This window comes from Colossoma macropomum, unplaced genomic scaffold (assembly GCF_904425465.1).
Source record: "Colossoma macropomum unplaced genomic scaffold, Colossoma_macropomum, whole genome shotgun sequence".
Taxonomy (NCBI): Eukaryota; Metazoa; Chordata; class Actinopteri; order Characiformes; family Serrasalmidae; genus Colossoma; species Colossoma macropomum.
In genome coordinates this window covers 6,285,858-6,312,803 of record NW_023494809.1, presented here as the reverse complement: position 1 = coordinate 6,312,803, position 26,946 = coordinate 6,285,858, and the positions used below count along the sequence as shown (strand labels likewise).

Below are 26,946 nucleotides of genomic sequence, written 5' to 3'. Positions count from 1 at the left end.
TAGACCCCTTTACACTTTTAATGGTTTTTTCAGCAGGCCAAGTAAACACCTGCTAAGCTTTGTAGCCGGAACTGAAGTACACGCCTCCCCAGCTAGAAGTTAGGACTCAAGTATGTACTAGCTAAGTGTTCTAGTTAGAGCTGAAGTGTGTGGACATTCTACTTCGAACAGCAGAACGCACCTGCTGTGCTCTAGTTTGAACTCAATGCATCAGCTAAGCTTTCTAGATAGAAGCTAAGAACACACTAGGTGTTCTAGTCGGAACAGAAGAATGTGCTAGCTAAGCCTTCTAGTAAGAACTTAAGTACACATTAGCAAAGTGTTCTAGTTACAACTGAGTGTATGCACTAGCTAAATGTTCTATTTAGAATTCAAGTGTGTACCCAGCTAGACATTCAAGTTAAAACAGATGAACACACTAGCAGTGTTCTAGTCAGAACCTAAGGATGCACCAGTTAGTCTAGTTAGAACTCTAGTAGAGCACTCAAGCCTTATAGTTAGGACACAAGTATACTGAAGCTAGATGTTCTAGTTACAACAGGAGAACACACTAGCTAAGGGTTCTAGTTAGAACTCAGGTATGCACGACCTAAGCGTTGTAGTTAGAACTCAAGTGCGCACCAGCTAGATGTTCTTGATAGAAGAACGCACTAGGTAAACTAAGCTGAGGGTTCTAGTAAGAACACAAGCACGCAGTCCAGGGTCGGGGGTCGCAGATCATGGACCTTGAATGTTGACGTCAAACTTTAGGAACGCAAGCGGGGCTGGCGCACATGCGCACAGCTCTACGCGCGCCTGTTCTCCCTGTCCCGGCTCCCACGTGCCTGTGTTTATATATTTAGCCCCGCGGGCGCGCGTTCAGACGCTCCTCGAGCTCCGGAGGGAATCCAGGAAGAGTATCGCGTTCAACTGGTTCAGCATCGAGACGGAGAGCGGGAGGAGGAGACGAGCCGAAACTCATCCGGAGTGAGTGGAGCAGAGTTTTGCGCCAGGCTGCAGATTCTTCTTGGAATTCTCCGTCCCACCTTAAATGGTGCAGCGCCAGAATGGGAACTGCTGCACCATTTAAGGTGGAACGGAAAATTCAAAATAAAACCCAGTTTCAGCCTCGTCGAAATCTGGAATCCTGGAACTTGCAACGTCACTAAATAGTGAATCTTACGCACTGTAATATTTTGGTACGGTTACACTTCAGGCTTCTGTATTTCAGCCCTTCTGTTTCCAATAAAGCAAGGTGACCGTACCCTTGGTCAGAAGTGGATATCAGGCGCGTGCCGAGCAGATGAACACGAGCAGCATGATAATAAACAACAGCGCTGGAGCCACACGTGAAGGTGAGCAAGCATGTGCACTTTTTCATCCTTTTCTACTTATCTATCTATCTATCTATCTATCTATCTATGTATTTATTTATTTATTTATTTGGCAAGCTGTAATTTTAATTTGACGAAACTGCAGGCCTATACGGTCTATAAACTAAATAAAATATACACACTTTATAAACCAAACCATAGAGAGCACTTCTAGTAGCAAACAAAGCCCCCAAGGTGTTAATTAAAAATATAATGCGCTGGTTATAATATATATATAGACTCAAATAAGCTCTGCATTAAAATTTTAAAGTTAAAGTCTTATTATATTTAACAATAAACTAGCGCACCTGGATCTGCACTGAATGAGAGAAGTTGGTCAAATAAAACAGAAATAGCAGTTTGTTTTATTATTTTTTATTTTTTACTTCTTAAAAACTTTCTAAACGTTTAAAAAGTTGTCTTACGGTTATTAAGCCTTTATCATGTTCATAATATACAGAGTTAGCCGTTTAATATTCTGTATCTTACGTTCTCGGCAGTCTGATTCAATCGTCCAATCATTTGTCTTGGACCCGCCCACCTAGCGCTTCTCTCCGGTGCCATTGGCCAGCTCGCCTGTCTGTCAAAAACATCCGTTACTTTTTCTGTTTGCGTACATGTTGTCGACGCTACCATAAAGTTAAGGCGGGCGGGGGGTGTTTGTGTTGTGTTTAGGAGTGAAAAAAGACAGAAATGTGTGCCCAGTTGTGTCCGTTTCAGCGTGAAAATGGCCAAAATAGAGAAACATTTTTAGAAAATGCTAAAAATGACTCCCATTTCGCGAAATATTCCGCATTAGTTCGTATTGTTTTCCGTGAACCCCCCCTACTCCTAAACTTTTGTTCGACTTAATGGAGACTTGCTATAGCTACATCGTATTGTGTGGAATTTAAGTTTCTCAAGAAAGGTTTGACAGGATAAGTTGATTAAATCACTTATTTATTGTCTCAGGAAGCGAGAATGGCGCTGTTTAATGTGAATAGTCAAAGTTAGAGCCTGAACAGGCAGGAGGAGTGCGGTGACCGCAAACCGTTCACTGTGAACTAGCTAACGTTCAGCAGCTGGCCGGCTATTTGTGATGGTTTCTTCACTTTAATTCGCTTCGCGGCTGATATAACCTCAGATATTAAACCAAGCACTCGAGGAGTTTCACTACAGGCGTTCATAAGAAGATACTGTGAAGAAACATTGGATTGTAGAGCAGATTTGGCTGTAGGCTGAGCTAGAGGAGCTGTAGGGAGCGAGTTGTGGAGGATGCTGATGTGCTCCAATGAGAAAGTGGAGTTTAATGTCAACAAACGGCCTGAACAGGACAACCGAAATGGGGGGAACTCATCAAACGGCAGGTAGGACTGAGTTATTAGTCCATTTCCATGCAGTTTTGGAGTCTAAACACTTAAAAAAAAGATGTTTCATCAAGGGTTCTTTAGTGAAGTAGAACCATGAGTTCTACACACTTAAAAAATGGTTCTTCAAGGGTCTTTAGTAAAGAAGATGGCCCTGTACAGAACCATGAACACTCAAAGAACTGGGAAAAGGGTTCTTTGCGTCCTGAGGTTTTTCAGATTGGTGGAGAATGTGCTTATGGTTCTGTATATCACCAAAAAGGGTTCTTCTGTTGTTTCAAGCTTGACATCAATGTGAAGAACCCTTTCATGATGCATAGAACCCTTTAATCATGCAGAGGATTCTTTGAGTGTTCATGGTTTTATATAGAATCATTTTCTTTACTAAAGAACCCTTGAAGAACCATCTTTTTTTGAGAGTGTATGCTTAAATGGTTCTTTGCATGGTGAACTGGTTCTTCAGATTGATGGAGAATGTGTTATATATGGTTCTATATAGCAACAAAACCAAAAAGAGTTCTTCTGTCATTACAGTGTCAAGCTTACAACAGTAGAACATATATAGAACCATATACAACTCATTCTCCATCAATCTGAAGAACCATTTCACCATGCAAGGAACCATTTAAGCATGCAGATGGTTCTGTATAGAACTCGTGGATCTAAATAGAACCATTACCTTTATTTAAGAACCCTTGAAGAAGCATCTTTCTAAGCGTGTGTGCTGGAAATGCTGATGCGGGTTTGGTGCTTTAAAGCTTGGCTGTATGTTAATATGAAGGAGAGAAGTGTTCACGTGTTGTTGTTGTCTGATAATGAGGTTATTTATATGCTCTTTTGAATGAATCAGTGAATATTAGCTACAACAGAAGCATCGCTGAATGAATCGTGAATGAATCAGTAAAGTACAGAAAGTAAAATGATTTAAATGGTTTTCTCTTAGCAGTAAAGTGTTTTCTGCCTGTAAAAAACACAATATGACATTAGAATAAATACAAATAAGTGTAAATACAGCAGTCAGGATGTGTTGTTTTCAGGAAAGGTATTGAGATGCTGGTTAGTAGAACACAGGCTTGGTTCCTGACTTGCTGCAAAGCCGTCGCATGGATTCGTTCAGTTCTGTCAGATTCAATTTAAAGAAGGATTGAATACATAAACTAGGTTTGGGATGAAAACAGTTTGGGATATATGATGATATGGGAAGCATACTGGTATCAGGAGATAGTTGCACTGAAAAAAATCAGCTTTGGACGTTCCGATGTGGCCAATTCTTCTCCATATAACTCCAGAGGAGCTTTATGTTTGGTTGACAGTTACTGTACTGAAATATCTGCATATCATTTTACTTCATTTGTAACCAGGGGTGGTCAAGCGGTAGTTAGCATTATCAAGATATGGTGAGGTTAGGTGTTTTTTTTTCAGCATGCTCCTTTAAAACGTATCAATCATCCTATGTATTGTTATAATATTAGCATCATTAAATGAATCATTGATCTCTATCTATCATAACTGACTGAGTAAGATGAAGGTAAGCTTATATGACTTTAAGACCCCGTTTACACCTGGTCACTTCATGCGTCTTGAGTATCAGGATTGCGTCTGAATGAGGCCACATAAAAATGTGAGTGTAAACACGTTAAAAATAGATACTAATCTGATCACTCAAACCACTTCAGGGGGTGGACTGAGACACGTGTTATAGCAGCGTAAACACATCCGTCTCTCCAAGACGCATTCAACAACCACACTCCTCTCAGTGCAACAGAAACCCCTCCCAGTACAACCAGCTGTACTGTTGTAACTGTGAAACTCAGAGGCGACACACAGCCTCTGGTAACGTACCATTAACTTATCACCAGTAGGGATGCACGATGATATCAGAATCATGTCGGTATCGGCCGATAATTGCCTTTTTAAAGGTAATCTGCATTGGGCTGATGCTTAAGATTTGGCCGATATTTTAAAGCGATATGTAATGATCCTATTATTGTGTGATCCTGTAATGTTTAGGTGACGCTAAGCGCGGCTAAAATGTCTCTCGCAGCACTGCGCACACGCAAAACCTGCAGCTACTCAGCCGGTAGATCAGCTGCTTCAGTAATAAGGTGAATTCGACAAAACAGCCCAAAAATTACAGCTAAAACAGCAAAGGTGATGGAATTTACGACTCTGGATGCTCATTCTCAGTTCTGGAGGATGTTACACCACGTTACACCAAACCCAGTCATCATTTTTCCAACGTAGCCTTTCCTGTAGCTGTACATATAGCGGCATATTCACAAGGTCATTGACGATAATGTGGCATCCTTTAGCCTTACTGCAGACGCTTGGACGTCTGACGTGAGCTCTGTGAGAGCCAGGCTCAGAATGTAACTGCTGCACCATTTAAGGTGGAGCTGGAAAATTCAAACAAGAAGCTGGAGAATAAGAAGCTGACCTCAGCATTGTACGGTCTAAGTCACCTTATCAGAAAATGTGACCAGCATTAAATGAATAATAAGGATATTTTGATTGATCAGTCAGCTTGTCGGGGGTAAGTAGTGATATTGCGTTGCGCAGCGTGGCGCGTCCAGAGTGTGGTGGCCTTTACAGAAGGCACCTTTTCATGCCCAAGATACGTAGATAAAGGTATGTACATGTGAAATATCAGATATTGGCATCAGCCCAGAATTCCCATATCGGTGCATCCCTAATCACCAGCACAGTGTGATGCTCTAAAGCTAAAGTAGTGCTTTACTGGAACTGTTTCCATTATAAGAGGTAAATGTCTATGTTTACTGCATGTAATGTGTTCTCCAGACATGCGACTCTCATCTACATGCTTAATTTGATTTTTTTTGCTGACTTATACTGCAGCCATGTGCTAAAGGCAAGCTTGTTGCCTGTCAGACAGTGCTGACGAGCACACCAGCGCCCCCTAATGTGAGCTCTACATTCACAAGATGTTAAATTGGTTTAGAAATTTCACCCTCACCCTAATAAGTCTGTGTTCACCCCACATTAGTTCAGTACAGTATAATATTATATTATAATGTATTGTTATGATATTACAGCATTGAGTGAATTATTGCTGTGGCTCTGTATCAGTCATAACCACTGGTAATGTAAGGTGAAGGTAACCTCATGTGACTTTAAGAGTCCTGTGCTAATTTATGAGGGTTAATTATTGTTTTTTCAGTGTAATCTTTTCCGCTTTTCCCTTTTTTGAATGAGTGATGTGTGGAGTCCACCTGTCAGTGTGTGTAGTTTCTCCATCATGATAAGAACTCATTAAAAATCGTCGCTCTGTGGTCTAAGTGAGTGATTTTTCTGGCCGGCCTCCATTGTCAGTGTTTGCAGGTATTGGTTGGGGTGATTTATTCCCACGTGGTGTGATTTACAGGGCAGTAAAGAGCGGCAGGGCAGCGCCTGGATTACTCTGAGCAAACAGAAGTGAAGCAGAGATTCAGGCTGAACAAACAGACGAGCAAACACAGGGACGCGTTTCTGCCTTGTCCATTACAGATCGGCCATGCTGTGCGGAAACCCAGGGAGCGCGCTCGTAAAAGCGTCCCTGTGAGGAGTTCGCCGATGTTTGTGCCGGAGCTCAGACCTGTTTGTTTCTGGCTGAACTGTTAGGAGGATCATATTCCACTGTAATTTATTTCCACATGACCGTTTTCCCACATCTCTTTGTACCAGAGTTAAACAGGCTGTTTTATTTCTGTGTCTTTAAGACTGAAATATGTAAATGAGCTCTGTTCTGATTGGCTGGTTTGTATTGTGCCTCAGTCATAAAGCAGTCCAGGCTGAAATGTGGATCAAACTGTTCAGACTGAAATCCTCCAACTTCATCTGCTAAGCTCCACCCCATCAGAGAGAGAGAGAGAGAGAGAGAGAGAGTGTGAGAGTCCTCTCCTGCACTTTTCCTTCTCTTAATCATAAGAAGTCGTAGTTTTTGTCAGCAAAAACAAAAACATGTTGTAATTTCATATTAATTACTCCCAACAGCCACGAACAGCACAGCGTTTAATCGTCTTCCAATAACTCTGATATACAGACTGTCTGCAGGAACAACACTCCACATCACTTCAGTGAAAATGGGCGGGGCCAAACTGCCACAGTATGAGTGGGAGGGGCTAAACTGCTGTAGGCTGAATGGGTGGGCCTAAACTGCTGTAAGCTAATCACATGATCATATGCAAATGTGTTTATAGTTGTGACATCACTGGTCACTGCTGGTGTTGTTCTGATTTGGTTGGTTGATTAGGGTCCTTTGGTAAAGGCAATGTTTCTATTTAGAACCAAGATTTCCATACAGAACCTTTTGTGTGTTCCTGGGTGTGTGGAGAACTGTTGTCTTTACTAAAGAACCCTTGAAGAACCGTCTTGGTAGTAAAGTAGCTGATTGCTTAGCAGCACATTAGAACATCATCTTATTTTAAACATTTATTTTTACCATTTTGTTTGGTTTTTCCTTATAAGATTGTTTAGATTTGCGAACATTGAATTAAAATTTCAGGCATTGTGATGTTATATTTTATACCTTTATATGTTAGAAAGAACCACGACTTAGTCCTCATAGGCTAGAATTAACTGAATATGTAGCTACACTTTCACGTTCCGTTATTTTATTTTATTTATTTATTTATTTATTTTTGTTCACCCTTATTAGCTTTAAGATGAGCAGATAGAAAACTCAGACAAACCTCTAAGATTTGGCGTGAAAAAAGAACCATTCAGTGATTCAGCAGTATTATTAAGCGTTCTCTGACAGGACGTCTTAATGCCTTGGGGGCTGTTTAAGCCAATATATATACTTAAATTATCAGATTAAATAATAAAAATAAAAATCCCAAACTCTCATTCGGTGGTTTCCTCATATGAACCAGCACTTCATGACAAAACTCTGTGAGCTGTGATTGTTCAGCGGGCCTTAAGGAACAGTTTAATCATCTGGGGACTGTTACAGAAATTTAAAGGGGAATTCCACCACTTTTTCAAAATCCCCCTATAACTCAGTGTGTGAGATGTAAACAGAGAGATTCAGAGTGGTTTGGTGTGAAATGGTTTAGATGTCTTTACAGTGGTGGTGATAGGAACCAGGGGTCGCCATGACTACAACACAGATATAGACATTTTATTTACTATCCAGAACCACCAGTGAACCTACACGAGTCTTCTGAGTTTATATGGAATGTTGATGATGGAAAATAGTGGAAAATCTGGAATAATAAGTTTTCTTTGGGGACTATTTTGCCTCACAGCGCCCTGCATGTATCCCTCCACCATGAATGGAGTTTAAGTTCTCTAAACTATCATAAAACAGTGTCTCAGTCATCAGGCAGTGAATTCATAACCATTTCATGTAGGAACTTTCTGTGAGGGAGCTTTTAGAGGTGGACGTCTGGTTCCTATCACCACCACTGTGAACAGTTCTGACTCAGTCAGTTTCTCTAGAACAGAGCGTTTCACACCAAACCACTCTGAATGACTCTGTTTACGTCTTTAATTATGTTGAAACTTCCCAGAATTTTTAATATGATCTTTAATATGATAAATAAAGTTATTTTAACTCATTTAGCCTTTTATATGGTTTAGAAGATTAAAAAATATTTTCAGAACTGGATATAAATTCTAATATTTATGTGGATGTGGATGCTAATGGGGGAATTCTCAATAACAGTATGTCTCAGAATATGATATTGCACGAGCTGAAAGATCATTTAATTTGAGTCTCCTACATTATGAACCCACGACTGTCCAGCAGGGGGCAGAATGTGCAGCATCTATTTCAGGAAGGTGAGAAAAGCTGTAATTTATCAGTCTGAAGTGCTAGCTGGTGGTTACAGGCTGCCATGCTGAGCGTCTGTGTTATTACCACATTATTACACTTCACTTGTGGCCTCGTGAATCTTTTTTTAAAATGTTCCGATGTTAAAATGTGTAAAATCTCAGATATTGTTCTGTTAAAGAGCCCAAAGATCCAGTGCCACGAGGTTTATATTGCTGTAAGTGGTAAAACTCATTATAGGCCACATAATAACTTGCTCACTTTTCATTATATGACCGTGTAAAGTGGTCTTTACCAGAGAAAAGGAGAGTTTAGGCAGAACATCGTTAAGTTCAGCCATAAGCCGTTTAGTGAAGTGTTAATTTGAGAGTGTAAGAGAGTTTGCTGTGTGGTTCTAGTGGTTGTGTTGAGACACTTTATGGCCCAGTCCCATTTCTTATTTTTACCCCTACCCCTTGTTTTCGAGTGTTGCCCCTTGTTACTGAGTTACAGGGTAGTGGTTGAAGTCTTCCCTCTGAAATGGGACCCTCAAATAAAAAGAGCATCACTTCATTAACAGCTACCAGCGCTGCTCTGTAGGCGACCCTGCCTCTTCTTCTGCTCCTTCCGGCCCCCCTGGGAAGAGTTGAAGAGCCTAATGGCTTCAGGGACAAAGGATCTCCTTAATCTGTCGGTTGAGCAGCTCTGTGACAGCAACCTGCCACTGAACGTGCTCCTCCTGTCCGTGATGATGGTGCAGCGGGTGGCCATCATCCTCCATAATGGAGAGCAGTTTGTGCAGCGTCCTTCTCTCGGCCACCTTAACCACCGAGTCCAGTTCTGACCAGCTTGTCCAGTCGCAGCTCGTCTCTCTTTTTCATGTTTCCGTCCCACCACACCACAGCATAAAAAAGACAGCTGGCAACCACGGTCTGATAGAACATCTGCAGGAGCTTCCTACAGATGTTGAAGGACCCCAGCCTCCTTAGGAAGTAGAGCCAGCTTTGCCCCTTCCTGAACAGGATGTCTGTGTTGGCTGACCAGTCCAACCTATCATCCAGTTGCAGTCTGAGATACCTGTAGGTCATTACCCTCTCCACCTCACACCCCCTCAGTAGAGATTGGCTATAAGAGTGGTCTAGCCCTGAGACCACCATCTCCTTGGTCTTGGGGGGGGGGGGCAATTATTTATTATCACCCACCCCTAATTCTTCAGTGATATGAAGCTGAAGTCAGATATTCTCCAGCTTCTTGTTCGAATTTTCCCGTTCCACCTTAAATGGAGCAGCAGTTACATTCTGGCGCTTCAGGCTCAGAACTGCCAGACTATTTAAGGTGGAATGGGGAATTTAGCTAGCTAGCTACCGAGACATTAGCATGCTATTAGCGATTTTTATGCTTGTTATGAAGAAAAGGACCAAAATGCACTGAAATGACATTAAACTAAGATAAAACAATGATTATTATAACTTTATAACAGAAAAATTCTCACACTTTGTGTGTTTCTTTGGTCTCTTGTTCAGCCGTCTTGGAGGGGTAGTGCTCAGTAGTAGTGGTAGTGGTGAAATGGGACTGGGCCTAAATTCTTTTGTATCAAGTTGATGTTTTCTGAGAAAACATAATTCTAAAATTGAACGAATTATCTCCCAAAAATAAGGCCTGAAAGCAGTACGTTTGACCCTTGGTCGCTGTTGGTCTCAGCGGGTGGTCCGGTCAATTAGAATGTCCTAAAACGCCGAGACGTTTCAGAACGAAGTGTTTTATCATGAATGCTGGTTTCACTGAGTGAGATTTGTGTTTCCAATCCTCCACTAAACTCTGAATGTCTGCACAGTGCTCTCTGATAGACATAACGGAATGGAAATAGGAGAATTACACAATTTTCAAATCTTTCTGCATGATTCAGAGGTTGAGATGTAAACAGTCATTCAGAGTGGTTTGATGTGAAATGGTTCATTGTAGAGACTCATGAATGGTTCTGCTGAACTGGTTTAAAGTCAGAGCTGAAACACATTTGGCACTTTCAACTGATCTTAGACTTTAGACCAAAATCCTTTGCTCTGAGTGACCCTAATACCTTACCTTACTCTATACTTTAATTATTATAATTAATTATTTTATTAAAACTAATGATTGAACTTTCCACTTTGTCTCTACCAAAACAGTCATAACTCAACCCAAACTCTACCAGATGTTTCAGTAGTGACTGTTTCGGTGGTGAGGGAGCCAGTACATGACCAGCAAACACAGCTTTGAACAGCTGTTCACACAGAAAATCATCATATTTTACACTAAAACACTAAAAAGTTCTGAACTGCAGAAAATATGCCGATTCTTAATGTTCCACACTGATTTTCAGACTTTGGGACTCATTTACTTCAAAACAATGGGATCTAACTGCTCATCATGTGGCTGTGAGGGACAAGCATGCAGGGGCGTGGCTAACATAAGGCTCCGCCCACAGACTAAAACTGTTTGTGGTTACGTGAAAATGTGGGACAGCATTTCTTGAATAAACGTTCATTTATGTACAAATGAAAGCCCTGCAAAATCCAGGAAACGTTCAATATTGAAAGTGACTTTTATTATTGATTGTGGAAACGTGGATATTATTAAAGTCGTTTATAAATACGGCTTGATTGTGAAATCATTTATTTGAAATATTTGAAAGTTACAGAAAGTGTAAGAGCAGTATGATATGATAAAATCAAAATCTTTCAGCTTCGCTTTAAAAATAAAAATAAAGAAATAAAAATAAATAAAGACACCAAGAAAAGTGCATAACACGTGTAAATGTAGGGTTTCGGGTTTGGGACAGACACCTCCTAACAGAATGCCCCCTATAAATGATTATTTTGTATATATTTAGCTTATTACTGTCTCTATTAACGCCTTGAGTTTAAATAGATCAGAACATAATCCTGATTACTTTAATGTTGTTTGAACTAATTCGGTAGAAGGTAGAAGTCCATACATACCTATAACCCCCACAACATGCATGCTTATGTAAATACACAGGCATATGTATGCGCCTGTGCACCTGCACTTGTATGTATGTATGTATGTATATCACCACTGTAAGTCAATGGAACCAGACGTCTTTCCAAGTCATTTTGGGTCGTTTCTTTTGGTCCATTCATCATGAAATTTACACACAATATAAAGAGCAACAAGCATTTTCAAATTATGTCAAAAAACTGAAAAACGACAAAAATGGAGATTCAAGGTTTTGTCCCGACAGTAAGGATATATGTTTACATATTTACACGTGCAGGTGCACATACATCCTCATACCAGGACAGACACATGCATGTGCTCACATGCTCTCAGGTATTCATCTCCACATCCTCCCATACAGCGACAAGCACACACATGCAGCCACACATGCAGCTCCTCCAGTCAGACGTGAAAGTGAGATTGCTCAACGTTACAGTCCTGCTACCAGGTACAGAACCACTGTTTAAGGTGTCCATGTCCTCTAAAATCCCACCTTGTTTGTTCACTTCAGCTTTTATTCTTTCTAAGGGGAGCATTTAGTGGATTCCTCTGTTCTGCTGTGTGACAGTGGGTGCTTTATCACTTGTCCACTGCTTCATGATGCACCTCCTGGCCAGCAGGAGCGCTTCACCACGTCGTTTAAATTCTGTCTTTTGAAGTGATGTTTCTCTAGAGGGCAAACTGAGAATAACGAAGCTCTGGGCCCAAATTCACAAAAGTATCTTAAGAAAATCTTCTTGAATGTGCATTTTTTGCTTAACTACATACTTAACAAAGATGTTATTACTTTAAAAAACCTCTTAACATTTCATTTCTTTCTTAACTCTCTTAAGTATTTAAGAACATGGTATTTTTAAAAAATGTTCTTAAGTATTTTCTTAGCCTTGCGAGTCTCACCCTTGTCTTAGATTGTATGAATTGTCAGGGTAGGCCGCTTAAATGCTAACTTATAATGAGTGTCACAAAATATATTTGGTAAAATAATAAAAACATTCCAGTAATCTGTGAAATGATATTGATAGTCTATGTGACAACATAGACACAGAATAAGACTGTCTTAAGAGGTTATTTGAGAACTTCCTCACAAAAATATATATATACATACATATATTTGTGTATATATTAGGAGGTGTCTGACCCCTAAATTTACACTTGTTATAGATGGTTTTTAAATATTTTTGAAATTAAAAATTTTTTTTTTAGTAGGAACTTTCTATGAGGGAGCTTTTAGAGGTGGACGTCTGGTTCCTATCACCACCACTGTGAACAGTTCTGACTTCTCTAGAACGGAGCGTTTCACACCAAACCACTCTGAACCGCTCTGTTTACATCTTAACCACTTAATTATGCGGGTTTTATTTTAAAAATCACTTTAACTTATGCATTCTGTGAAGAAAGTGGCCTAACAGGCCTGTTTATGACTTCCTAAAGCTTCAGTACCCATAAATACATTTCAGAACGTTGGTTTCTTTTATAATCGGTGTCATTTTGAAGGTTACGTACGTTTTGTCTGTACAGATGAAGGACGTGTGAAATCAGAACAGCGGCAGGACGAATGTAGGAGTGTAGAGTTGTTCGTCTTCAATAGACTCGCCTTTGTGGTTTCTGACGCTGCACACTGAGTGTCCGGTTTATTAGTAACACCAACCATGCTGGTGCACTGTGTAGGCGTACAGACTGTTACTGCACAGTTTATTAGCTGACCTCTGTACCATTCATCACTGAAAAGAGACCGCCATTGGACCACCATTAGCCAGATACTGCCAGAGCGGGTGATCATTCTCAGCACAGCAACATGTACGACATACTGGGATCTACAAATGGACTGAAGTTTGGACACAGTCCTGTCTTTAAGCTGAATCCTATTGTTTTTGGCTATGCTAATGTGCTTTAGTGCATGTTCATAGATAACAGAATGTCGTACAGTGTCACGGGGCTGTGTGGTAAATCGTACTTTAATCGTTATTGTGATGCGTTTCCTTAATAAACACAGTGTTAAGGGCTGCAATGACAGACCAAATTATAAGGTTATGTTATTAATAATGTCCTTTACTGAGCGAGAAACTTAACCATTCAGCTAAACAGCCAGTCACAGAACGTTCATGTGCAAAAACGACTCTATCCTGAACCATCAGTGCGCAAAAATGCTTCAAACGTGATTACTTCACTCTCCGTGTAGACTGTACACTCTTAAAAGAGGTGGTTCTTTAAAGGTTCTTTAGTACAGCCAATGGTTCTATATAGACCCCTGAACACTTAACAAACTATTTGCATGCTTAAATGGTTCTTTGCATGGTGAAATGGTTCTTCAGATTGATGGAGAATGTGTTGTATATGGTTTTATACAATAGAAGAACCCAAAAAGGGTTCTTCTATTGTTACGATGTCAAGCTTGTGACAGTAGAGCAAGATTTTTGGTGTCATATGGAACCCATCTCAAAAAGATGCTATATAGAACAATATACAACACATTCTTCATCAATCTGAAGAACCATTTCATGGTGCAAATAACCATTGAGTGTTCTCGGGTTCTGTATAGAACCATTGTCTTTACTAAAGAACCCTTGAAGAACCAAGAGTGTGTGGTAAAATGCATGAAGCTGTATTGGCTACTGTTACAACAAACGTGCATCACCATAAGGAGGAATTCTGTTTATTTGGATCGTTTTTCTTGGCCAATATTGAAACTAAATATAGATTTGTAGTCCGACTCCTGTCAGGAATAGAAAAGGCTGTTCATCACTGACGTTTCGCAGCGTAGAAATTGTCCACTAAGGGGCGCCATTAGCAGCCAGATAGCTTTTGGTGCCTCATAGGAGCAGCGTCACATCAGTGTCCTTATTTAGCCCTACAGCACATAAATGTGGCTGCAGGTCTGACGTAAGTAGCTGTCAGTACTTCATTATTTTTACTCTGTACTGTAGTGAGCCAGAAAAACACTTTTTAATAAGAATTTATGGCTTCACGTTTTAATATCTTACTTCTTTATTGAATATCGTAGTTGATGTCTGTATCGTGCGGCTCTACAGTGTCAGAAACCGCATAATCAAGTCTGTTAGAGATACTGATCACCTCTGCACACTCTATGATGATGTAGGCCTGCAGTTAACACCGCAGAATAATTTTGTCCGAATCAGGACTTTAAGCGGGTCGAGCTGATTGTAAACGCAGTGTCTCGTCTCCTCAGGACCTGGTAGATAATGCAGTGAAGTGCAGGTCGTGGAGTGATGAGGCTGAGCGATTGCACAAACAAGTGAAAAGGAACAGGCCAAAGACTCGGCCGCCACAAACTACCATTCTGACTCATTCTGGCTTTGCATGTTTTATTTCCTATTTTTCTTTCTTTTTTTATTAAGAAAAACTCATTTTTGGTCATTTTTTCCTTTGTTTCAGTTCATTTTTTTCTGTTTTCCTCGTTTATATCTCTGTTTCTTCAGTATACTGATGAGTGAAAGGTGTTGCCCAAGCAAGGACAGCTTTTTTTCTCCTTTTTTTAAAGTCAGCCGAGGCCCCACCCCCATGTTTCCTGCTGCAGGGTTTCTGACTCGTGCTGACTGTGAGGAAGTTACTGAGCAGTTCTGTCAGTTGTGTTTTGAAACGATGTGGAACTTCCAAACGTGGATGAGGAGCTGGTTTTAAGGACTGCGCTGGAGAAGAACAGGCGGTGTTAGTAAGTCTAGATACGCAGTGAATCTTCTCTCTCAGTGAGTCTGATAGTAAACAGATTACCCGCTTAAACTCTGAGAGTCTGAGTGGGTTCAGTTCAGTCACTCTCAGAACTGCAGACCCTACACGTTATGGTGAATTGAACGATACATAGATAAATTAATTGAATAATTAAGGGTTTTTATTGAATAATCAGTAGTTGCTGAAAATAGTTTTAGAAATATTGATCGTAATTATCAGCTATGATTTATTATTACTGGATAAATCTTCATTGCTACTGAAAAATGAATAGTAACTACTGAATAATTCATAGATGAGCTGTGCATAATTTGTTCATTGTTATTGCAGTAATTATCAATTATAATTTATTATTACTGGATAAATCATAGTTGCTACTGAACAGTGAATGTAACTACTGAATAATTAACAGTAGTTACTGAATAGTTCAAAGAAGCAGCAGAATAATTCATAATAAATACTGAATAATTCAGAAAAGTTAATGAATAATTCTTAGACACTGAATAATTAACAGTAGATACTTAATAATTTTTAGGAGTTACTGATTAATTAAAAGTAGATACTGAATAATTCAGAGAAGTTACTGAACAGTTCATAGATGAGCTGTGCATCATTTTTAGCCGTATATCATTGGTTAATTGTTATTGCAATGCTGATATCATTAAAGGGCTGCAATATGCAAATGAGCCCCTAACCAATAAAAAAACCTGTTAGAATCCTGACCAATCACATTCATTCCTGATCTGTCAAACAAATAATTTTGATCCGAATAGCTTCAGCCATAAGCGGCTCTGAGTGGGTTTACAGTTTTGTAGTTAATGCCACTGAGTCGTGGTAGGAAGTGACCAGTCTACGTTAATATCTGAATCACAGGTCTGGAGTTTGAGGGGTCAATTAACATTCTCAGAAAGCGCTATGGCCAAGCCTGTTCCCATCCCCACGCTGACCGTCCTCCCGCCGTCATCCGATAACGAGTCATGGTCCCGTTCGCCCAGCCCCCGGCCCCATCGGACCCACCGCTCCCACAGGACCCGCGAAAAAGAGAAACATAGAGCCCACGCTCAGGAGAACCCAGCAGAACCCGGAGCTCCGGATCAGAACCAGCTCGAATGCAACTGGAACAGAGCCGAAGGGAAAAGGAGCAGGAGGCGGAGCCTATCGCCCAGAATCCTGAAACGTAAAGACAGGGTGGAGGAGGTGGGGGTAGGTGGGCAGCAGGGCAGATTCTCCCCCCTCCTGCTGCGCCCGTCCCGCTCGCGCTGGTCCCTCCGCAGCTTCCTCAGCAAGGACTCGGACTGGGACAGCAGCTGCAGGTCAGTGTGCAGAAAACAAACAGATAAACAAGTAAATAAATAACCTGCTCATGCACGTCCCTGTGCAGGTATTAGAGTTCAGTTAAAGAAGAGCTTTCTTATGGTCATCCCCTTTAAAACAATAGCTCGTGCTCCTCCCTCTGCTAATGAAAACCTCCTTATGCTCCTCCCCCTGCTTAGAAAACCTTGTTCTCCTTCAATAAGATAAAAACCTTCTTATGCTCCTCCCCCTGCTTTAAAAGCTGTCTTATGCTCCTCCCCGCTTAAAAACTCCTTATGCTCCTCCCCGCTTAAAAACTCCTTATGCTCCTCACTCTGTTTAAAAATACCTTTTTCTGCCCCTCCCCTACATAAAAAACCTCCTTATGCCCCGCCCTCTGCTTAAAAAAAAAAACACCTTATGCTCTTTTGCTCCTCCTACTATGAGAGCGTGCATGTGCTCCTCCCCCCCGACAGCCCTGAGAACGTCAGTTTGCACTTAACAGATTGGTCCATATTTCAGCCCAGACAGCTTTTTGGATACAATACGCAGCCAGTCAGAACAGAGCTCATTTACATACATCAGTTTTAAAGGAAGAGTAACAAAAGCAGCTTACTCTGAGGATGGAGAGAGGTTGGAAAATGGTCATGTGGAAATGAGTTTTGACTTTTTGGTGCCCAAAACCACACAGATGTTGTCAGTTCACTTCAGAGGGGGAAATAAAATAGAGGGAAAATGTGGAGCATCAGCCCTTTAAGATGTGCTGACAGCAGCTTTCCCTGCCAGGTGCGCCGGGGCAATCCCAGCAGGTGCAGGTAATGTTTTCTTTTAGAGAAGTGTTGGGTTCCCCTTCTGTGAGAGGAGTAAAAATAGCACATCAGCGAAAACCGACACCGTTCGCTCCGGGAGAGAGAAACTTCCATCAGTGTTATTATGGTTTTAGAATTAAAGTGCTACATTTAGAACAAAAGCTCCGCACTAGGAGTTTTTAAACACTGTCCACTCACTGTCCACTCTATTAGACACTCCTACCTCGTCAGTCCACCTTGTAGATGTAAAGTCAGAGACGATAGCTCATCTGCTGCTGCACAGTTTGTGCTGGTCATCCTCTAGTCCTTCATCAGTGGTCACAGGACGCTGCCCACAGGACGCTGTTGGCTGGATATTTTTGTTTGGTGGACTGATTCTCAGTCCAGCAGCGACACTGAGGTGTTTAAAAACTCCAGCAGCACTGCTGCGTCTGATCCACTCAGACCAGCGCAACACACACTAACACACCACCACCACGTCAGTGTTACTGCTGAGAATGACCCACCACCCAAATAATACCTGCTCTCTGGGGGTCCTGTGGGGGTCCTGACCACTGAAGAACAGGGTGCAGAGAAACAGATGGACTACAGTCTGTAACTACAGAGTGAAGCTATATGGTCAGTGGAGCTGATGAAGTGGACAGTGAGTGTAGGTGGTTTTAATGATATGGCTGGTCTGTGTAGTGCTGTATTATTGGTGGAGTGTTACTAAGGGAGCTCCGTCTGCAGCGAGCTGGGGGCGTGGCCTGGTCTCAGCTGTGCTCTGCATGACATCACCACTGACCAATAGGAGCATGCTGCTCTCTCTATGATGTCACCGCAAGCCAGTCAGCAGGCTGTATGCAGATGCTGCAGTGAGCTGATCAGCTCCACAGTCAGTGTCCTTCACAGTTACCACTGCCAGCAGCACTGATACTGACCGGCCTCTCACATACGCTCGCTGTGGTCACTGCTTATGGAGAATCTGCCTGGTGTTTATTTATTTATTTATTTTTATTTTACAGCCCTTTTCAGAAACGTATTTTCATAATGTGTTTTTTTTTGTTACAGAATATTCAGCATATATATGATGTTTCAGAATATTTGTGTGTGTGTGTACATATATATAAATACAGACACACACATACATAAATATTCTGAAACATCATATATATGCTGAATATTCTGTAACAAAAAAACACAGATTATATATATAAAATATATATATATACACCGATCAGGCATAACATTCTGACCACCTCCTTGTTTCTACGCTCATTGTCCATTTTATCAGCTCCACTTACTATATAGTTCCACTTTGTAGTTCTACAGTTACAGACTGTAGTCCATCTGTTTCTCTGATACTTTGTTAGCCCCCTTTTACCCTGTTCTTCAGTGGTCAGGACCCCCATGGACCCTCACAGAGCAGGTACTATTTGGGTGGTGGATCATTCTCAGCACTGCAGTAACACTGACGTGGTGGTGGTGTGTTAGTGTGTGTTGTGCTGGTCTGAGTGGATCAGACACAGCAGTGCTGCTGGAGTTTTTAAACACTGTGTCCACTCACTGTCCACTCTATTAGACACTCCTACCTTGTCGGTCCACCTTGTAGATGTAAAGTCAGAGACGATAGCTCATCTGCTGCTGCACAGTTTGTGTTGGTCGTCCTCTAGTCCTTCATCAGTGGTCACAGGACGCTGCCCACAGGACACTGTTGGCTGGATGTTTTTGGTTGGTGGACTATTCTCAGTCCAGCAGCGACACTGAGGTGTTTAAAGTCCAGCAGCACTGCTGTGTCTGAGATATGTATGTGTGTGTGTATATATATATATATATATATATATATATATATATATATATATATATATATATGTGTGTATATACAACGTGTGTGTGTGTATGTGTATGTATAAAAACACCCGAACCCCCCTTTTTTTGTCGTGTTATGTGATGAATTTTTATGTTGAAAAAAATCAATAAACAATGTGTGTGTGCGTGTATTTATATATATATATATATATATATATATATATATATATATATATATATATATATATATATATCTACACATTGTTTATTAATTTTTTAATCGTTAGAATACTTGAGAAATCTGACCCAGTATACACCAGAAAAGGCTCCCAAATTTCATAGAAGACATTTGTTTTAGAACATAACAGGTGAGTCAGGTAGCCTAGAGGTACATGTTGAAAATATATATAAAATGTATATAAAACGATGGACTACATCAGCTGCAGATCACCGTTAAAGCTCTTTAAACGTCCCCAGTGTACCGCAGGTTTTTAACTGTGGCGCAGTTCCATAGATTCTAGTTGGGGAGAGGGTGGGAGCACACGTTACGTTGCAGTGCATGCTGGGAACTGTAGTGCAGCTCATGGTGAAATGGGCTAATATTAATAGCAGGCCGAATAGCACTGTGCCACAGGCCTGATTTGTGTTTGACACATGGGCTTTATCTGTTATCCATTGTAATCCATTGTAATTAAATTCATGTCACTGCACAGAATGTTAAAACATTCGGCAGTATAATTATTTGGCAACCCAAGCAATAAACACAATGGGTCCTCCTTTACATCCGTTCTGAAAATCTTGTACCGTTCCTTGAGATCTTCCTCCAAAATTTTTGAGTTCTGTAACAATAAGTGAGGCTGCCTGTCTCTGCATTTAGGACACATAAGAGGAGAAACCTCCTCAAGTTTGCTGATGACTCGGCGAGTCGTGCGCTCTGTGTAGATTTTAAAGCGAATAGCTTTTGCTTTGTTACAGACGCTGAGTTTGCACTCTTCCAAACCTCGTTCCACATTTAGTTGTTTAACAGAGACGATACTCATCATTTAACAGCATTATTTTGTAATATTAATGTGCCAGATTTTCTAAAAATCAGTGATTAAACGACTGAATTTAATGGCACATTATAGAAGTTATTAAAACTCATTTTTGATCGTGTGCAAAAGTTTTGGCGCCCCTGGTTAAATGACGTTTTGTTGATTTTTCCAAAGGGAACACACTTATGCACATATTAATGCACAATTACTGTTTTATTGATGAATTTAATTTCTCCATAGTGGGAGAAAAAAATAAAATGTAAAATTTGGCCGAAATGTGTGCAAAAGTTCGTTTTGTTTTACTTTTTTTTTCCACAAAAAAATAGAAATTCAGCAAAAAAAATTCATAAAGTGCGCTCACTGTAGAGGATGAGTTATCTTTTCTAAGAAGGGGACGGGGGACTTAAGCACGTTCCTGGCTTAATCTGCTGAATAGAAAGATTCATATGTGAGTCACTAAGCTATCAGCCTCAGATCTGAAAGCGTTAATGTCGCAACACAGCCACATCCGCACAATGAATGTCCTTTTGAAAGCCTAATGTGAGTTTTACAGACTCAGAATGCTTTCTTTCTGTTCATTTATTGGTTATTGAATGGGTTAATTAGACTTACACTGCGAGTAGTTGGATTTAGATAAATAAAATAAGCAAAATGAATGCAGCTATATATATTTTCTTTCCAGTTTTCTTCCCAATTTAGCAATTTAGTATATCCAGTTCCATCCACTGTCCACCAGTTAGGTCTAGTTAGTTTCTCGGTAGCCGTGTCCTGCATCCTTTTATCTCATTTATCTCTCGCCAGTGAGTAATAGCCAGTCTGAAAAAGCCACTCTTTTTAAAAGGAGAGGGAACAGAGGGAAAGGGAGCTTGTTCCCCCCGCTCTCTGGCTCAGCCACCGGAATCAAACGCAAGGCAAGTTAAAGAGGCCTCGCTGCAGGACCGGAGGTGGCACACAGGAGGTGGGGTTCGTCCCCCACTCACTCGCGGTCCTCTTTCCCCACCAGCTCTCGCGATTGTCATCAGGGCCCGGGGGACAGCCGCATGCCACAGCGAGCTTCTTCATATAGCTAGCTGAAGATCCATAGTTGTTGGTGTATGACGTGGTGCCGTAAACCGTTACGCAGTTCTGGCGAGAGGTTCTCATGCTGCTCCTCCAAAGTTACATAGCACTGTAGCAGGCATTCCAGACCAGAGTGGCAACAACAAAGACACCATTCTCACTATTATAAGTCAGTGTAGCATCAGAACTGCTATTTTAAGGAGAAATGGTTAATCTAGGCCCAGTCCCATTTCTTCTTTTTCCCCCTACCCCTTGTTTTTGAGTGTCATCTTGCCCCTTGGAACTGAGTTACAGGGTAGCTGTTGAGATCTTCCCTCTGAAATGGGACCCTCAAATAAAAAGAGCATCACTTCATTAACAGCTACCAGCGCTGCTCTGTAGGCGACCCTGCCAGTCTGCAGTGACAGCAGAGGAGGGTAAAGTTCAGCTCCTCACTGCTGGGCTTTAGTTACATTTAGGGCATCATGTGATCTTCAAAGAGGGGGCAATTATTTATTATCACCCACCCCTAATTCTTCAGTGATATTTTTGAATTTTGACTCTTTGAATTTTCCCGTTCCACCTTAAATGGTAACCATTTAAGGTGAAGAGGAAATTTAGCTAGTCGGCTACTGAGACATCAGCTACAACTAGCAATTTTTTGTGCTTGTTTTTATGAAGAAAAAGTGCATAGTGCATTGAAATGACATTAAACTTAGATAAAACAATGGTTATCGTGTTTTTGTAGCAGAGAAAATTCTCACATTTGTGTGTTTCTTTGGTCTCTTGTTCTCCGTCTCGCCTGTTTTTCTTTTTTTTCTCATATCTCTCTGTTTGGAGTCTGAAAAACCTCCGTTTGGAGGGTCATGTAGCCCCAACACTCCACCCTCCCCCTCTATCTCAACAAGAATCAGGACACCCTACCCCTAGGCGTGAACACACCAAATGGAGGGGTAGGGCTGAGTGGTAGGGGCGAGTGGTGAAATGGGACTGGGCCATAATGTTGCTTTCATTATAGCTGAAACCACAGCATGCATGTTTTTTGATCATAAAGTCCCAGAACGTTCTCATATTAAATATATCCACGGTTTTCCTAGACAACAACATTTACCATTACACTTTGCGTGTCCTTGGAATGAGAATGGGCAAAATTCCGGTATGCATTTGTTGTTGACAACCGATAGCGTACGGATTAGCTTCAAGCCTAAAGAGATTTATAATTAGCCAGTTATTAAATCATAAAAACACAGAATTTTCTACACAGCAATAAAACTGGAAGGGTTCTGTGTTACAATTGCGAACAGTTCACATTTCTCAAAGCTGAGGTGCAGCCAGGCCAGGCCAGGCCAGTCCATCGGGAAACCTGATTACTCAGCATGGGTTCTGGTTCAAAACAACGGTGTAGCAGAGACAGCAGGATGATCCTGCATCGCAGGTCCGGGCAGATCTTGTAGCTACGTCTCTGCTGTTTTGTGGAAGGTAGGTTAGGGATATTAAATGAAACTAGAACACATAGATAACTAAGATGCGTTCACTCTGAGAACCATTATAACTGGTTATGTTGCCACAGTAGCTGCAGTAGTTTATTAGTTTAGCACTGCAGTGGCAAAGTATTTAGACTAAAATACCATCAGGTGTGCGTTCTTCATCCGCTTTGTTCATCAGAATGTACCTCTTGTGCATTTATTATGTTTTATCACAAAATGGAAGGAGCAAACTTGAATATTTCAGGGGGATTTTTTAAATTCAGTGCCGCTAGCCGTGCTCTTTTGGCCTTGTCTCCCTCGGACACGGACATTCTGGTCTGTGCTTGTCTTTGTGTTTGTAGCATTTATTTTCCAACATCGTATTAAGCTTTCGAGAGCTGTTCTGACACCATCGGACAGCACATGACGTTCCTGTGCTTTTGAGACAGTTCGATGGCGTCGTAATTACTCTCGGTGAAGAGCGTCACATGGGAGTTTAGCCCATTCTAGAGGAACTGTTGTGACATCATGGCAACTGCCGTTGAGAATAGAAGAAAACCATGGATATAATGAGCAGTGCAGATTACGCCGGTCTGAACCTCGGCCTCTTTACTGATTTACGGAAGTCTGAATGCATTTGTGTAGACAGATGATGTGTTTATTTCTCTCGTTTCAGAGCGTTTGGTGACGACGTCTCTGAGCTCTGTGGTGCGCGGTTCGGTTACAGAGGCATCAGAGCAGCTGCTGTAATCTCTGATCTCACAGTCTTACTGTCAAACCCACTGTGATCTTTCTGTCCCCGAAAGCAGCAAAAATATTCACACACAATCATTTCTGACCACAGGCGTTTTCGCTGTTAGCCTCTTAGCTGTTGTCCAGGTTAGAGTTTTTTTTTTTGTTTGTTTGATTGTTTTTGTTGTAAACAGTTTATATAAATTATAGGCCTATAAATTGCTTGTATTAATTGGTAAAGCAAAAGTCATGAAAGATTAGGTGGATTAAGCCTAGTCTGGGACTACGTTTAATTATCAATGAAGAATCATTATTCTGAATGCTTAAAGGGGAGTTCCACCAATTTTTCAAAATTCCTGCATAATTCCGTGTGTGAGGTGTAAACAGAGAGATTCAGAGTGGTTTGGTGTGAAGTGGTTCAGATGTCTTTACAGTGGTGGTGATAGGAACCAGGGGTCGCCATGACTACAACACAAATATAGACATTTTATTTACTATCCAGAACCACCAGTGAACCTACACGAGTCTTCTGAGTCTATATGGAATGTTGATGATGGAAAATAGTGGAAAATCTGAAATAATAAGTTTTCTTTGGGGACTATTTTACCTCTCAGCGCCCTGCATGTATCCCTCCACCATGAATGGAGTTAAAGTTCTCTAAACTATCCTAAAACAGTGTCTCAGTCATCAGGCAGTGAATTCATAACCATTTCATGTAGGAACTTTCTGTGAGGGAGCTTTTAGAGGTGGACGTCTGGTTCCTATCACCACCACTGTGAACAGTTCTGACTCGGTAAGTTTCTCTAGAACAGAGCGTTTCACACCAAACCACTCTGATTACATCGCAACCATTTAATTATGGAAATTTTAAACATTTACTGGAATTCACCTTTAATCCCTGTCTGGGAATCCGACTACTGGTTTTAAACATGCATGTTAATAACAATAAAAATAATAATAATAATAATAATGATAAACTTTCTTTGTTAAACTTTTTAAATATGAAGTTCTGAAATCACTGAAATAAGACCTACAATTACGAGAAAAGGCTGAATGTTTATGTTTATGATGAAACAATAACAGACAGAAGAAAGGCAGTGCTGGACCACATGTTTATGAAACATTAACTACAGGCTGCACTGTACATGAAGCTTTTTCATCCTCACCATTCAGCAAGAAACTTGTTTATTTTATCCATGCGTGTTCAATGAGACAGAACTGTGGTCAAACTCCACCACATTAGACCACCATAATGCACGTTTCAGCACTTTCTGTCATCCAGTTCACCCGATTGAGCTTTAAAGGCTTAATAATTAGCTGATGAGATGTTAAAGCAGCACTATTTCTTGTTAAAACTGTAATAAGTGCCTTTACTGCGTGAGGAGAATATAAACAGGCTAAAATAGCCGCTGCGAGTCGCATTGTAAAGCCTGAAATAATCACTTAAAAGTCAGAGGCATTGAGTTTCTCGCACCACTTCGTACGTCTTTACGTATTAACATCATACACAGACTCAAAAAGACGGTCCGACTCGGCCTCAAATGATCTCAAATCAACATCATCCTGATGAAGATGTGATGACAGTAGTAGATAATTCACTCTCATCCTCAGAAGTTCTCTTTCAGTTCTTCTTCAACTTGCTTGCAATCATGAGATTCATCCGCTTGTGGGGGTCTGAAGCACAGCCGATGTTACAAAATGTTCTCCTGCACATCTCATGCAATTACATATTTACAGTAGTAGCAGTAATGCTATCCAATCAGCTCTCAGTAGCAGTAATGCTAACCAATCAGCTCTCAGTAGTAGTAATGCTAACCAATCAGCACTCAGTAGCAGTAATGCCAACCAGTCAGCACTCAGTAGCGGTAATGCCAACCAATCAGCACTCAGTAGCAGTAATGCCAACCAGTCAGCACTCAGTAGCGGTAATGCCAACCAATCAGCACTCAGTAGCAGTAATGCCAACCAGTCAGCACTCAGTAGCGGTAATGCCAACCAATCAGCGCTCAGTAGCAGTAATGCCAACCAGTCAGCACTCAGTAGCGGTAATGCCAACCAATCAGCGCTCAGTAGCAGTAATGCCAACCAGTCAGTGCTCAGTAGCAGTAATGCCAACCAATCAGCGCTCAGTAGCAGTAATGCCAACCAATCAGCGCTCAGTAGCGGTAATGCCAACCAGTCAGCACTCAGTAGCGGTAATGCCAACCAATCAGCGCTCAGTAGCAGTAATGCTAACCAGTCAGCGTTCAGTAGCAGTAATGCCAACCAATGAGCTCTCAGTAGCAGTAATGTCAACCAATCAGCGCTCAGTAGCAGTAATGCTAACCAGTCAGCGTTCAGTAGCAGTAATGCCAACCAATCAGCGCTCAGTAGCAGTAATGCCAACCAATGAGCTCTCAGTAGCAGTAATGCCAACCAATCAGCGCTCAGTAGCAGTAATGCCAACCAATCAGCACTCAGTAGCAGTAATGCCAACCAATCAGCTCTCAGTAGCAGTAATGTTAACCAATGAGCTCTCAGTAGCAGTAATGTCAACCAATCAGCGCTCAGTAGCAGTAATGCCAACCAATCAGCGCTCAGTAGCAGTAATGCCAACCAATCAGCTCTCAGTAGCAGTAATGTCAACCAATCAGCGCTCAGTAGCAGTAATGCCAACCAATCAGCGCTCAGTAGCAGTAATGCCAACCAATGAGCTCTCAGTAGCAGTAATGCCAACCAATCAGCGCTCAGTAGCAGTAATGCCAACCAGTCAGCGCTCAGTAGCAGTAATACCAACCAATCAGCGCTCAGTAGCAGTAATACCAACCAATCAGCGCTCACTGACTCACACTGTCACCTATAAACCTGGACTAAATGGACTAAAGCACAAATCCCAGACTTCAAGCTGGCGGCTACTGCCTGTAGCTTTGCTAGCACACTTTAGTCCATGTTTATAGACAACAGTGTGTCAGAAACCACATAATCATGTCTGAAATGCTACTTGAGGGCTGAATTATTGTTGGTTTTCACAGTTAATGTCATATTGTTCCACTCATTGAGACCCTTTTAGAAGTATATTGTGTAGTTTTTTAATCATACTCCATAAAACCTGCTCAGAAAGTTTGCGTGTGGCCATAAGAGGCTCAAAACAGAAGAAAATAAAGATGAACTCTGTGCTCTTTATTTAAAGATGTCCTTGGTAAGGAAACGATGCAGCACTCAAAAACTTGGTTATCTCACACAGAAGATCTTTATCAGACGCATGTGGGCCGAAACGTCATGCCTTCTAAATAAAGAGCTTGTTTTTGTTAAGAGGGACGGTTCGGACTCGCACAGCGTGCAGTGCTGAGAGTGTAAACTGAGCTGACCAGCAGGTCAGGTCAGAGCCGCTGAGTGTACAGACCCGGCCGTGTTTGTTTGGGGCCTTGTGTGTAGTGTTTATCGGACAGGGTCGACGTGCGTTGCTTTTAAAGGGTTTGTGGTCAATAACCGCTCCTGACTCAGATGTGCTAGCGCTTGCGCAAGCCCTTTAACTTTAGCCTATAGGCAAACCAGAGCCACGGTCACATTAAAGAGCCCATATCATCGAGAGAAAGGAGTTTCATGTATACACTTAAACATGATTCTTCAAGGGTTCTTTAGTGAAGAAAATGGTCTTATGTAGAACCATGAACAC

The 26,946-nt window shown here is 41.3% G+C and overlaps 1 protein-coding gene across 7 annotated transcripts in view; it reads left to right on the top strand.

Moving 5' to 3' along the window:
- The first annotated feature begins 853 nt into the window (after window positions 1–853).
- gramd1a (GRAM domain containing 1A) overlaps window positions 854–26,946 on the top strand; it is a 66,895-nt gene continuing 40,802 nt past the window's right edge. The window contains exons 1-4 of one of the 7 annotated variants that reach the window (XM_036558144.1): window positions 854–966; window positions 1,231–1,334; window positions 14,983–15,117; window positions 16,005–16,444. In XM_036558144.1, the coding sequence (XP_036414037.1) occupies window positions 16,047–16,444 (398 nt within the window). In that variant the 5' untranslated portion in view covers window positions 854–966; window positions 1,231–1,334; window positions 14,983–15,117; window positions 16,005–16,046. Of the gene's footprint in view, window positions 967–1,210; window positions 1,335–1,394; window positions 2,699–14,946; window positions 15,118–16,004; window positions 16,445–26,946 lie in introns of those variants that run through there. The other 6 variants (XM_036558143.1, XM_036558145.1, XM_036558146.1 and 3 more) reach the window with 6 other exon arrangements.